Source organism: Hyaena hyaena, unplaced genomic scaffold, assembly GCF_003009895.1.
Source record: "Hyaena hyaena isolate Hyena2069 unplaced genomic scaffold, ASM300989v1 scaffold_414, whole genome shotgun sequence".
In the NCBI taxonomy this organism is placed as follows: Eukaryota; Metazoa; Chordata; class Mammalia; order Carnivora; family Hyaenidae; genus Hyaena; species Hyaena hyaena.
The window spans coordinates 212,684-223,861 of NW_024081044.1; the positions used below are offsets into that span (position 1 = coordinate 212,684).

Here is an 11,178-nt window from a genome sequence, read left to right on the forward strand (position 1 = left end):
CGACAGCTAGCTCAGAGCCTGGAGCCTGGTTCAGATTCTGTGGCTTCCTCTCTCTCTGCCTCTCCCCTGCTCATGCTCTGTCTCCCTCTCTCAAAGATAAAGATTTAAAAGAATTTAAAGAAAAGAAAATAAGCAAATAAATTAAAAAATCTAAAAGCAGACACAACTAAACCATATTCTCAGGAGTTGCATCCTTAGGTGGTAAAACTATAAAAATAAGCAGGAATTGTTTATCATAAAAGGATCATGGTTACCTCCGGGGGAGAAGGTGGTTTGCAATTGTAAAGAGCTTCTGGGATAATGTGTACAGGCCAGTTGAAGAGCTCACCAATCATTTAATAATTATGAGTCATATGATACATTTATGTGTGTGCTCTTTTCTATGTGCGTTATATTTCACAATTTTTTAAGGTTAAAAAAACAAAGGATTAAAAAGTTCTATAAAGTGACTTTGAAATAAGTGAAGATCCCCCTATGATTATAAGAGACGGCAACTATCATTTCCCACTGTGAGTCTTGCCGAGTCTGCCTGACTCACCAGACTCCTGGCTTCTGTCTTTAAGGAGACGCATCCCCAAGAGCTGAATTATACAGATGTCTTAGTTTGGAATCTCCTGTAAGCAGAGCCGGAGACAAAAATTTGAGGGCAACTAGTTTCTCTGGGAGGTGACCCCAAGACACATGAGTAGGACAGTAGGGAGGTGAGACAGAAGAGAAGGAAGCCACTGAAGGATGTGTTAAAGAGAAAGATGCTGGGGTCCCCCGGGTGGCTCAGTCAATTAAACATCGGTTCGATTTTTGCTCAGGTCATGATCTCAGGGTCGTGAGACCGAATCCCACTAGACAGACAGCCTACTTAGGATTCTCTCTCTCCCTCTCCCTGTGCTCCTTCCTTCCCTCTAAAGGAGAGAGAAAGAGAGAGAGAGAGAGAGAATTACCAACCTGGACAAGTGGGACTCAATCCCATTGGGTACTTCCGAGAGATATAGAACGTGCTTCTCAGAGCCTTCCCACATAAAGGTGTGGGAGCTGGGATATTTATCGACCAATGCTATAATTTCTATTGTTTGAGGGCAGCTTTAAGAGGCATTAACATCACGGTACTTGTGACCCCTCTGGCGTGTTCCAAGCATGCTCATGTAGCAGAAGAAATAGTCTCAGGCAGGGTCACTGGATTTCACAGAAAGCAGCCAAAGGGCAGGCACCAGAGAGTGGGAAGCACCTCTGCTACCCAGGGCTTCCTTCATCCCTTGGTGCACGATGTAGCCTAGCATCCATTTCAATGTGAATCTGCTGTATAACAGATGGTTAATACAGTCTTCTTCACTTGAAAACTTATCAGGAGAGTAGATCTCGTGTTGTTTCTTACCACAGAAAGAAGAAAGCAAGGGGACACAAGATCTTGGGGGTGATGGATATGTTTATTACCTTGACTGTGGTGACGGCATCATAGATCTGTGCCTATGCCCAAACTCATCAAAATGTGTGCATTCAATATGTGCAATATTTTGTATGTTAGGCACCTCAGTAAAGCTGGGAAGAAAAAGACTTAGTCTGGCAGACACTTCTTAAACTCTCCATCATCTGGCTTCATGCCTATGTTTGGGATGCCACATTCCAAAGGTGGGGGGGAATTAATCCTGAAGACTGACTGTGATGTCCTCCTTGGTGGGTCCCAGGAGGAGGATCCCGTGCTGGTCGTGATCACCTACGTGGGGCTGGTCCTTTCTCTGCTGTGTCTCCTCCTGGCAGCCCTCACCTTCCTGCTGTGCAAAGCCATCCAGAACATCAGCACCTTGTTGCACCTGCAGCTCTCAGTCTGCCTCTTCCTGGCCCACCTGCTCTTCCTCACGGCCATCAACCAGACCAAGATCAAGGTACTGACACTGACACAGAAGACCCCCCGCCCCAAGCCATGGGGTGCTCAGTTCATGGCGCCATTATTGCACTGATACCTTAATACAATATCCTTGGGCCCCAGGAGGTTGGAGAGGTAATAGTCTATTTAGACAATCTTCTCTCAACAGCTCCACCATATATATAAGAGTTCTCCCTGATGGCAAGGTATGGGAGAGGTCCTGGGGCCACCCTCCTCCCCAGCAGTCCCTCCTGGTGACTCCTTTCTCCTCCCCCAGGTGCTGTGCGCCATCATCGCGGGTGCCTTACACTATCTCTACCTGGCCTCCTTCACCTGGATGCTGTTGGAGGGTCTCCACCTCTTCCTCACTGCACGCAACCTGACGGTGGTCAACTACTCCAGCGTGAACAGGTTCATGAAGAGGCTCATGTTCCCTGTGGGCTATGGAGTCCCGGCTCTAATTGTGGCCATTTCCGCTGCAACCAGACCTTACCTTTATGGAACACCTACTCGGTGAGCTCACCTCTCAGCCTGTTCTGTGGACAGTTTTGAGGGCAGTGTTAACAATGCTGATTCGGATATGCATGTCGAACACACTCTCCTTTCCCCTTGGCTAGAACAGCTCTAACCTTCTTCCTGGTGAGACTGAGAAAGATGACAATAAGAGTGTGGAAGGTTCTGGAAGGAGGGCATTTTGTGGTTAGGCCCCAGCTTCATCTTTCCTGTAATTTGGGACCTCGAGTCCTCAGGTCTCAGTCATTAGTGAAATAGGGATAATGGTTGTCCCTGAAGCCCCACCCTCACACTGCTGGTCTAAAACCTCAACAGGACATTATAAAATGTTTGATGTTAGGTTAACATGCGGTAGTGAGCAATCAAAGCCTTCGTGTCATCAGCTGCCCTTCTCAGGTGATGTTGGAAAAGTGTTAGGAAAAGGTGTTTGTTTCATGCGCTTTCTCTGATCTCTCTTTGTGCCCCTTTTCCCATTGTTCCCAGCTGCTGGCTCGACCTGAACCAGGGATTCATCTGGAGTTTCCTTGGCCCTGTCTGCGTGATTATCTGTGTGAGTTTGACTGTTGGCTCCAATGTTCCTGACCGAAGGAGAAGTGCCAGTCTTGCTGGGTGCAAGATAAGACAAGGGACATACACTTCCCCGTTGTATGAACTGCTATTTCCACTGGCCCCCAATTCAATCCCACATGCAGGGAGGGTAGGAATTGTGTGCCGCTTATAGTGGATACAGTGCATGATTTAACTTGCATTCTGCATGGTCTGTGTCATTCTCGCAGGTAAATTTAGTATTTTTTCTCCTGACCCTTTGGATTTTGAAAAGGAAACTCTCCTCTCTCAATAGTGAAGTGTCAACCATCCACAATGTAAGGTAAGGTGGGGTAAGTGGAATTCTCTGACCCCTCTTTCTTCAACTCACCTCCCACGGGTCCCCTCTACATATCCACACACACATACACCCCACAACTGAGCTTCAGGACCTAGCAAGGCCACTGCATCTCCCAGTGTCACAATTCATGAGAAGCTGTATCAGCTGTAGTACAAGCTAAGCTTTGGTAACAAAAAGACCCCAAGAAAGGAGTGAAATTTTCATGTCAGAGTCCGCAGGTGAGCAGTCCAGGGCTAGTGGGGAACTTCTGGCCCACAGAGTCATCCAAACACTCGAGTCCTTTCTATTTCTGTTGTTCCACAGTCCCTAGGATGTTGTCTTTGCCAGTATCCCATCCATGGGAAGAAGTTGCACTTGCCCAGAATCTCAATGGCTAGACTTTGATCACATGGTGACAACTACCTTCAAGGCAGGCTGGGAAATGTAGTCTCTAACTGGTTAGCCATGTGTCCTTGATAACAACTCATAAAGGAAAGGGCTCCAACACAAAAATGAAGAAAAGATGGGGGGAGGGGTGGAAGCAGGAATCTCTGCCACATAACACAAGATACAAGAGGTTTGGGAAGGATTTAGACTAAAATACGTATTTTCTATAATACTATTTCAGGGGCACCTGGGTGGCTCAGTTGGCTAAGCGACCTACTTTGGCTCAGGTCATGATCTCACGGTTCGTGGGTTCGAGCCCCGTGTCGGGCTCTGTGCTGACACCTAGCTCAGAGCCTGGAGCCTATTTCAGAGGCTGTGTCTCCCTCTCTCTCTGACTCTCCCCTGCTCACGCTGTCTCTCTCTCTCTCTCTCCTAGAAATAAATAAAAATATTTAAAAAAAATAAAATAAATAAATAAGCTATAAAAAAATTATAATACTATTTCAAAACATTTTGGGCTGAGGGTACTTTCTCATTTTTTCCCCCATTTTACGTGAACATGTAATTTGTTGTTGTTTTCACTGTAATCACAAAAAGAGCACATCTGTTAAAATTCTTTTCAAAAGAGTTTAAAATATATAAAGTAAAACTCGAAGTGGCTAACTCCCTCCTTTCTCCACTACTTCCACCTCCCAGGGAAGCCAGAGGTAACAAACTGTATGATATGGAAAATATTTTCCCCAGAACCTTTTTCCGTGCACTTTCTGTAGAACAGACAGGCACACAGCAACTATAAAAATTGTTCTCCAACTAGCTTTCCTCAGTTATATATTACTGTATTTTTTAATTAGGAATATATGTTGGGGCGCCTAGGTGGCTTAGTCGGTTAAGCGTCCGACTTTCGCTTGGGTCATGATCTCACGGTTCGTGGGTTCAAGCCCCGCATCGGGCTCTGTGCTGACAGCTAGCTCAGAGCCTGGAGCCTGTTTCAGTCTGTGACTCCCTCTCTCTCTGACCCTCCCCTGCTCACGCTGTCTCTCTCTCTCCTAGAAATAAATAAAAAATATTAAAAAAAAATAATTAGGAATATATGCATGCATAAGTAAGGTGACATCACACCCTAATTTGCCTGAGACAGTCCCAGTTTATGCCTGCTGACCCACTGTAATTGTTCATTAGCACCACTTTTATCTCAAAATCCTCCCTGGCTGAATAATAAATTATATGACACTTCATCTATCAATGGTATAGAGAGAGATAAAGAGCACCCAGCGTTTTTTTTAATGTTTATCTATTTTTGAGAGACAGAGACAGAACACAAGCAAGGTAGGGGTGATGCAGAGGGAGAGGGAGACCCAGAATCTGAAAAAGAAAAGCACCCCATTTTAGAATGCCTTATGGAGGAACTAGTTTTGTTCTATGTACTGTCCTAAATACTTTACATAGGTGAGAGTCCCGTTTAAGCTTGCCAGCAACCCTGTGAAATAGGGCTATTACAAAGATGAGGGAACTGAGTTACAGAAAGGTAAAGTCACCTTCCCTGGGTCACAAGGCTGGCTAGTTCTGCCTTAGATTTGAACCCAGCCAGTCTAGCTCAAGAGTCCTCACCAGTAACAACTACACAACCATTATTATTAGCTTTGTCCGTTATTAGCTTTGTCACAGCATTGTATATGACTCCCCTCAGGATGCTGACATTCAAAGCGACGGCTCAGCTCTTCATCCTGGGCTGCACGTGGTGTCTGGGCCTCCTGCAGGTGGGGCCAGCCGCCCACGTCATGGCGTACCTCTTCACCATCATCAACAGCCTACAGGGCATCTTCATCTTCCTGGTCTACTGCCTTCTCAGCCAGCAGGTGAAAAACAACCCCTTTTTTTATTGTCGTAAAGTTAGGACATATTTGGAAGTATGTTGTGTAATGAACATTTGAATCATTTAAATCTATGTTCTCTAAATTTTCATATAAGCTGCAAGCCATGTGTAAACACTATATTCTCTCTGCTCTAAGATGTTGTTGATTATAAGATACATGAATTTATTAACAGCTGTCAGAAAGTATATAATTGCTACATCAAGCAAATATGTTTTTCTTGTTTTCCCGTTTGTAATAGTCAGCTACTGCTGTGTAACAAATGACCTCAAAAATCTCCAAAGCTGAAACACAAATGTTTACTTTTCTCATTCTCAAGTCTGAAGATTGATTGAGGTTCAGCTGATCTTGTCTGGACTCAGCTTGGCTTGGTTTCAGGATGCAGATCATGTTCAGGTCTTCTCTTTGAGACTCATCCTGAGGCTTAGTGGAAAGGGAGCAGCTCCCTAGGATACATTCTTCTCATGACAATGGCAAAATCACGAGAAGACAAGCCCTACTAGACAAGGCCATCTCAAGCCTTGTGGGCCTGCTTGAATCACTTCCACTGATATTCCCTTGGCCAAAGAAAGTCATACGTCCAAGCCCAAAGTCAAGGGAACAGAACACTCCACCCACCATGAGGCTAAGACGGAGTATAATACTATGACAGAGGAGTGAATAATTGAAATCTATAATGCAATCCACCACACCACTTAAACACATGAATTCTTAAACACATTTCCATGTGACGGTATAGTTTCCATACTAATATGTTTTAATAGTTCTATGATGGCATTAAATAACAAGCTAATTTTTCCAACGTGTTGTTATGAACATTTTAAAACACATAAAAAGGTTAAAACAATTATGCAAGGAACACATATATACCAATCACTTCAATGATCTTTGTGCTATATTTGTTTTATCACATTGCCTATCCACATATCCATCCTTCCACCCATTCTTTTAGCGGTAACCACTATTCTACTTTCTGGCTCAATTAATTAGACTATTAAAAAGACTCCCTGTATGTGGAACCATACAATATTTTCCTTTTGTTCCTGGCTAATTTCACTCAGCAGAATGCCATCAAGGTTCATCCATGTTGTAGCTTGTGTCAGAATACCGTTCCTTTTTAAGGCTCAATGAACAATATTTCATTGTACATATATGCCACATGTTGTAGGAAAAGTTTTTTTAATAATGCCTTTATTCTCTTCCTGACTCACTGGCTTTTCTATTCACCCACCAATGTTAACAAAAACGACTCCAGTATTTTCCTTGATATTCCAGGTCCGAAAATGGTTCAGAGAGATCATGACATCTAAACCTGAGTCTGAAACCTACACGCTTTCCACCAAGTTTGGCACAAACTCAAGATCCAGTGAAGTAAGAGGACTTGTGATTTATTCTAATGTTTCCTCCCTTGATACCCAAACCCCCCTCTCCGTGTCTTAGTATGAGCTCCCTTCCCTGGAGGGTATGACAAAGAGCTCTTTTCCTGATGACCTGGTTTGCATTTCTCATTCTTACTATAATGTTCCTCAGTGACTCTTCCCCGATCACTGACAATGCTTAACCTGGCTTCTGTATATATTGTTGTCATACAAATGAGTTAGAGTAGGGGCGCCTGGGTGGCTTAGTCGGTTAAGCGTCCGACTTTCGCTTAGGTCATGATCTCGCAGTTTGTGGGTTCGAGCCCCGCATCGGGCTCTGTGCTGACAGCTAGCTCAGAGCCTGGAGCCTGTTTCAGTCTGTGACTCCCTCTCTCTCTGACCCTCCCCTGCTCACACTGTCTATCTCTCTCTCTCTCTCTCCTAGAAATAAAAAAAAATGAGTAAGAGTAAAACATATCACCAGCACCACTACCATCTAATGTAGAATCCTTTGTGGGGGAGAGAGGGGGACATACAATCACAGACATAGCATAGTGGTCATCATCCTCAAATCCCGCTCTCCTGTAGACAGGTGGATGTAACCCCAGTGGTGTTGACAGATACCTGGAAAGGGCTCCAGAGAGGGACCTCATCCCAGCTGCTCTACATAATTATAGGAGAGGAGCACATGGAATAATGGGACCTTCCAGGGGGAGGAAATGGTCCTGTTAGAAAGAGGACCTCCGTGGAACCTGATTGCTGGTATTCATCTGTTCTTCCCTTGATTTAACTCAGACTCAATGCACCAAGGAATGAGCCTCTGGCACTACCTTGGACCCCTCTACAGTTGTCCTTTATGTGTCTTTTAGGAGAAATGAGAGAACATACTTCTCCAAGAAGATATGCCCCTAGATAAGCAAGAAGGGCTCCAAAACTCATAATCCAAAATGTTTCCTAATCTCATTTGTATACTCCCACGTGTCCACCCACCACATCTGCTAGCCAAGGAGCTTTCGAATGTTTTGTTTTTTAAATAAGCAGAATTGAGGGGCACCTGGATGGCTTAGTCGGTTAAGCGTCCGACTTTCGCTTAGGTCATGATCTCGCGGTTCGTGGGTTCGAGCCCCGCGTCGGGCTCTGTGCTGACTGCCAGCTCAGAGCCTAGAGACTGTTTCAGTCTGTGACTCCCTCTCTCTCTGACCCTCCCCTGCTCACGCTGTCTCTCTCTCTCTCCTAGAAATAAATAAAATAAAACATTAAAAAAATTTAAATAAGCAGAATTGAGACACATGGTTTTGCACATTCTTTGAGCTAATCTGTGATATTCTCAGCACTGGAAATATTGCGCCACTAATGAGACGTCTATCCCTAACTGGAAAGCAGGAAGGGGAATTTATTCTAAATCTTTCCAAAAGGGCCAAAAGGAAAACAGGACCAGGGGAAAAAAAAGTCTTAAACAAATGCCACTACTGCCAGCTGCGCAGTGATTCCAGTGGGTGAAGCTAGGGCTGACGAATTCACAGGACATGCTCAGCTGAGGAGGGAAAATGAAGCATGGTGGAAAACTGATTCTGTGATTTAATTCCTCTGATAAAACTTTGTTCCATTCCCAGAATTTTACCTAGAAAGAGTGCATTTGCTTTGTTTGACATCTTTATGTTTCTGTTACCATGTTTCCTACGTATTCCTATGGCCAGGACTTTATTAACTCAAAACTATGTGTAAAACTAGTAATAAAAATGTATAGGCTGTTCCCTCCACCTGATTTAAAAAACAAAGAAAAAGAAAAAACTCTTAGGGCAAGTCAAGTGATCAGGAAAAAAAACAAAAAACAAAAAACTATGAGTATTAGGTTTAAATCATTCCCAATAAGAGTAAAATTGTAAAAAGGGCTGACTGCTGGCTGCGACCGTTAAAAGACTTCCTAGATAATCCAGAATAATTCCCAAAGTTTCCAGCATTCCAGTAACTGGCTTCCCACAATAAAGAAAGAAAATTTTTTATTATTGTTATGTAACATTGTGGAAATTGAATAAGATGAGTGTATCTTTGAAAGGGGAATATATGGATTAGCTCCCTGTAAGAAATACATTCACTTTAATTGAAAGAATCTCTTAAGATTTTATTTTTCTAGGCACAGAGTATGATTAAAAAGCAAAAAAAAAAAAAAAAAAAAAATTCAGGGTGCCTGAGTGGCTCAGTCAGTTGAGTATCTGACTCTTGATTTTGGCTCTGGTCATGACCCCAGAGTCATGGGTTTGAGCACTGTGCTGAGCATGGAGCTTGCTTAAGGTTCTCTCTCTCTCTCTCTCTCTCTCCCCCTTCCCTCTCTCAAAATAAATAAACATTTTTTAAAACTAAAAAAAAACAATTCTTCATTTGGGATTTTTAAGAAGTTCTCCCATTTTTAAAAAAATTAAGTTTAATGTTTATTTTTGAGAGAGAGAGAGACAGAGCATAAGTGGGAGAGGGGCAGAAGGAGACACAGAATCCGAAGCAGGCTCCAGGCTCTGGGCTGTCAGCACAGAATCCAGCACAGGCTGGAACTCACAGACCATGAGCTCATGACCTGACCTGAATCTCAGATGCTTAACCGACTGAGCCACCCAGGCGCCCCAAGAAGTTCTCCCATTTAAGCTGAAGAAGGCCACACCTGTCCTAAGATTCCAAAATGCTAGATGATCACTCCTGTCATCCTCGCCTGCTGGATGCAGCTCTTGTCACCAGGGACTTGCTAACAGGCTCCGAAAAAGCCACAATAACCCCGCTTTTGACCAGTTCGATCCAGTTCAGACCCTCCAGATGACCTCAATATCATTTCCATCCAACTGTAATAACAAAAGCACACCTACCAGCACTATGACAGATCCAACTGTGTCCCCAGGAGGGAAGAAAAGAGGTGGTGCTTTGATTTTTAGAAGCCTCTTCCCCCTCGCCTGAAAACCCCCCACATCAGCTTGCTTATCAGCCCCTTAATCAGCCTAACCCCATAAAGCCCTGACCATGGAGCCTAATCAGGGAGAAGGTGCCTTTAGAACATGAGCTTCCCAGGGCGCCTGGGTGGATCAGTCAGTTGAGTGTCTGAATCTTGATTTCTGCTCAGGTCATGATCCCAGGGTCATGGTGTCATGGGATTGAGCCCCATTTTGGGCTCTGTCTGAGTGTGAAGTCTGCCTATTTGACAAATGGTATTGAGTAGGGAAAGAACCTACCACTTCAGTAACACTCTCTGCCTTTAATCCACTTCTGCTCTTTCTGTTTTATTGGTGGTGGTGGTGGTGGTGGTGGTTTGTTCTTTTTCATCCTCCCATCTATCTTTAATCTAAACATCTTCTGTTGGGGGGTTGCTTTTCCAGATGAACTGAAGAGAAAATATTCAAACTAGAACCTTCAACTCCACATAGAAAGTCACACCCATGGATTTGGCTGACGTTGTGAAGAACAAAGCTGAAGACGAGCGGAATCATTACCTATGACATCCTTGGAGAGGAAATGTTTAGCCTTTACTTCCTTAAGTGTTTGGTCTGCATAATGGGCTCCCAGTAAATGTGTGTTGCATCAGATTTCTCTTCACTATCATGGGCTGAGTCAGTGCTTGTCTCTAGGTACCCAAATCATGACCATCGCAAATACTCCCTTGACATTTTGTAAACAAGAAGCCCCTTTAAAGGCTTTTCCTCAAGTTCTTACACTCATTCTTCCTAACCTTGCTCTTTAAACTCATCCAGTCCTTCAGACCATCAGTTTCTTCCAAACCATCAGCTTTACCTCCTTTCTTATCCAGGCTAAATCTCATGGTCAACCGTGTCAGATGATTTTCTCCCATAATCTCAACACCTTACTCTCTCATTCTGATTCCATAATTACCTTGGAAAACCTTGATCCAGGACCAGTCCAACAGTGGCAGTCATTACAGATTGCTTACTAAGCAGCCATTGCCATATCATATGCTCCTTGTCAACAGAACCTTGGTTATTTGCAGATTTGGGACAGCCATGTGCCTGGACATAGGAAGCCAGTTAATATTGGTCTAAGCCCAGTTATTCTCAACTGGAGGTGATTCCCTCCCCCCCACCCATAGGGACATTTGACAAAATCTGGAGACATTTTTTGTTGTCATGACTGGGGAAAGGCAGGGGAATGCTACTGGCATGTATGTGGTAAAGGGCAGAGATGCTGTAAACATCCCATAATAAACAAGATAGCCCCTGCATACACACAACAAAGGATTATCAATCTCTAAATGCCAGTAGTGCTGAGGTCAAGAAACCTCAATCTAAACTAACCATAGTGATTGATTTAGGATGGGTGCATTTGGACCATTTC

At 43.9% G+C, this 11,178-nt stretch overlaps 1 protein-coding gene across 2 annotated transcripts in view; it reads left to right on the plus strand.

Annotated features, from left to right (window-relative positions):
- Positions 1 to 10,425, plus strand: part of ADGRE3 (adhesion G protein-coupled receptor E3) — a 48,856-nt gene extending 38,431 nt beyond the window's left edge. For both annotated transcript variants that reach the window (XM_039252353.1, XM_039252354.1), the window contains exons 10-16: positions 1,680 to 1,877; positions 2,136 to 2,371; positions 2,855 to 2,921; positions 3,148 to 3,239; positions 5,311 to 5,479; positions 6,770 to 6,865; positions 10,209 to 10,425. In XM_039252353.1, coding sequence (XP_039108284.1) covers positions 1,680 to 1,877; positions 2,136 to 2,371; positions 2,855 to 2,921; positions 3,148 to 3,239; positions 5,311 to 5,479; positions 6,770 to 6,865; positions 10,209 to 10,217 — 867 coding nt within the window. In that variant the 3' untranslated portion in view covers positions 10,218 to 10,425. The remainder of the gene's footprint in view (positions 1 to 1,679; positions 1,878 to 2,135; positions 2,372 to 2,854; positions 2,922 to 3,147; positions 3,240 to 5,310; positions 5,480 to 6,769; positions 6,866 to 10,208) is intronic.
- The last annotated feature ends 753 nt before the right edge of the window (positions 10,426 to 11,178 follow it).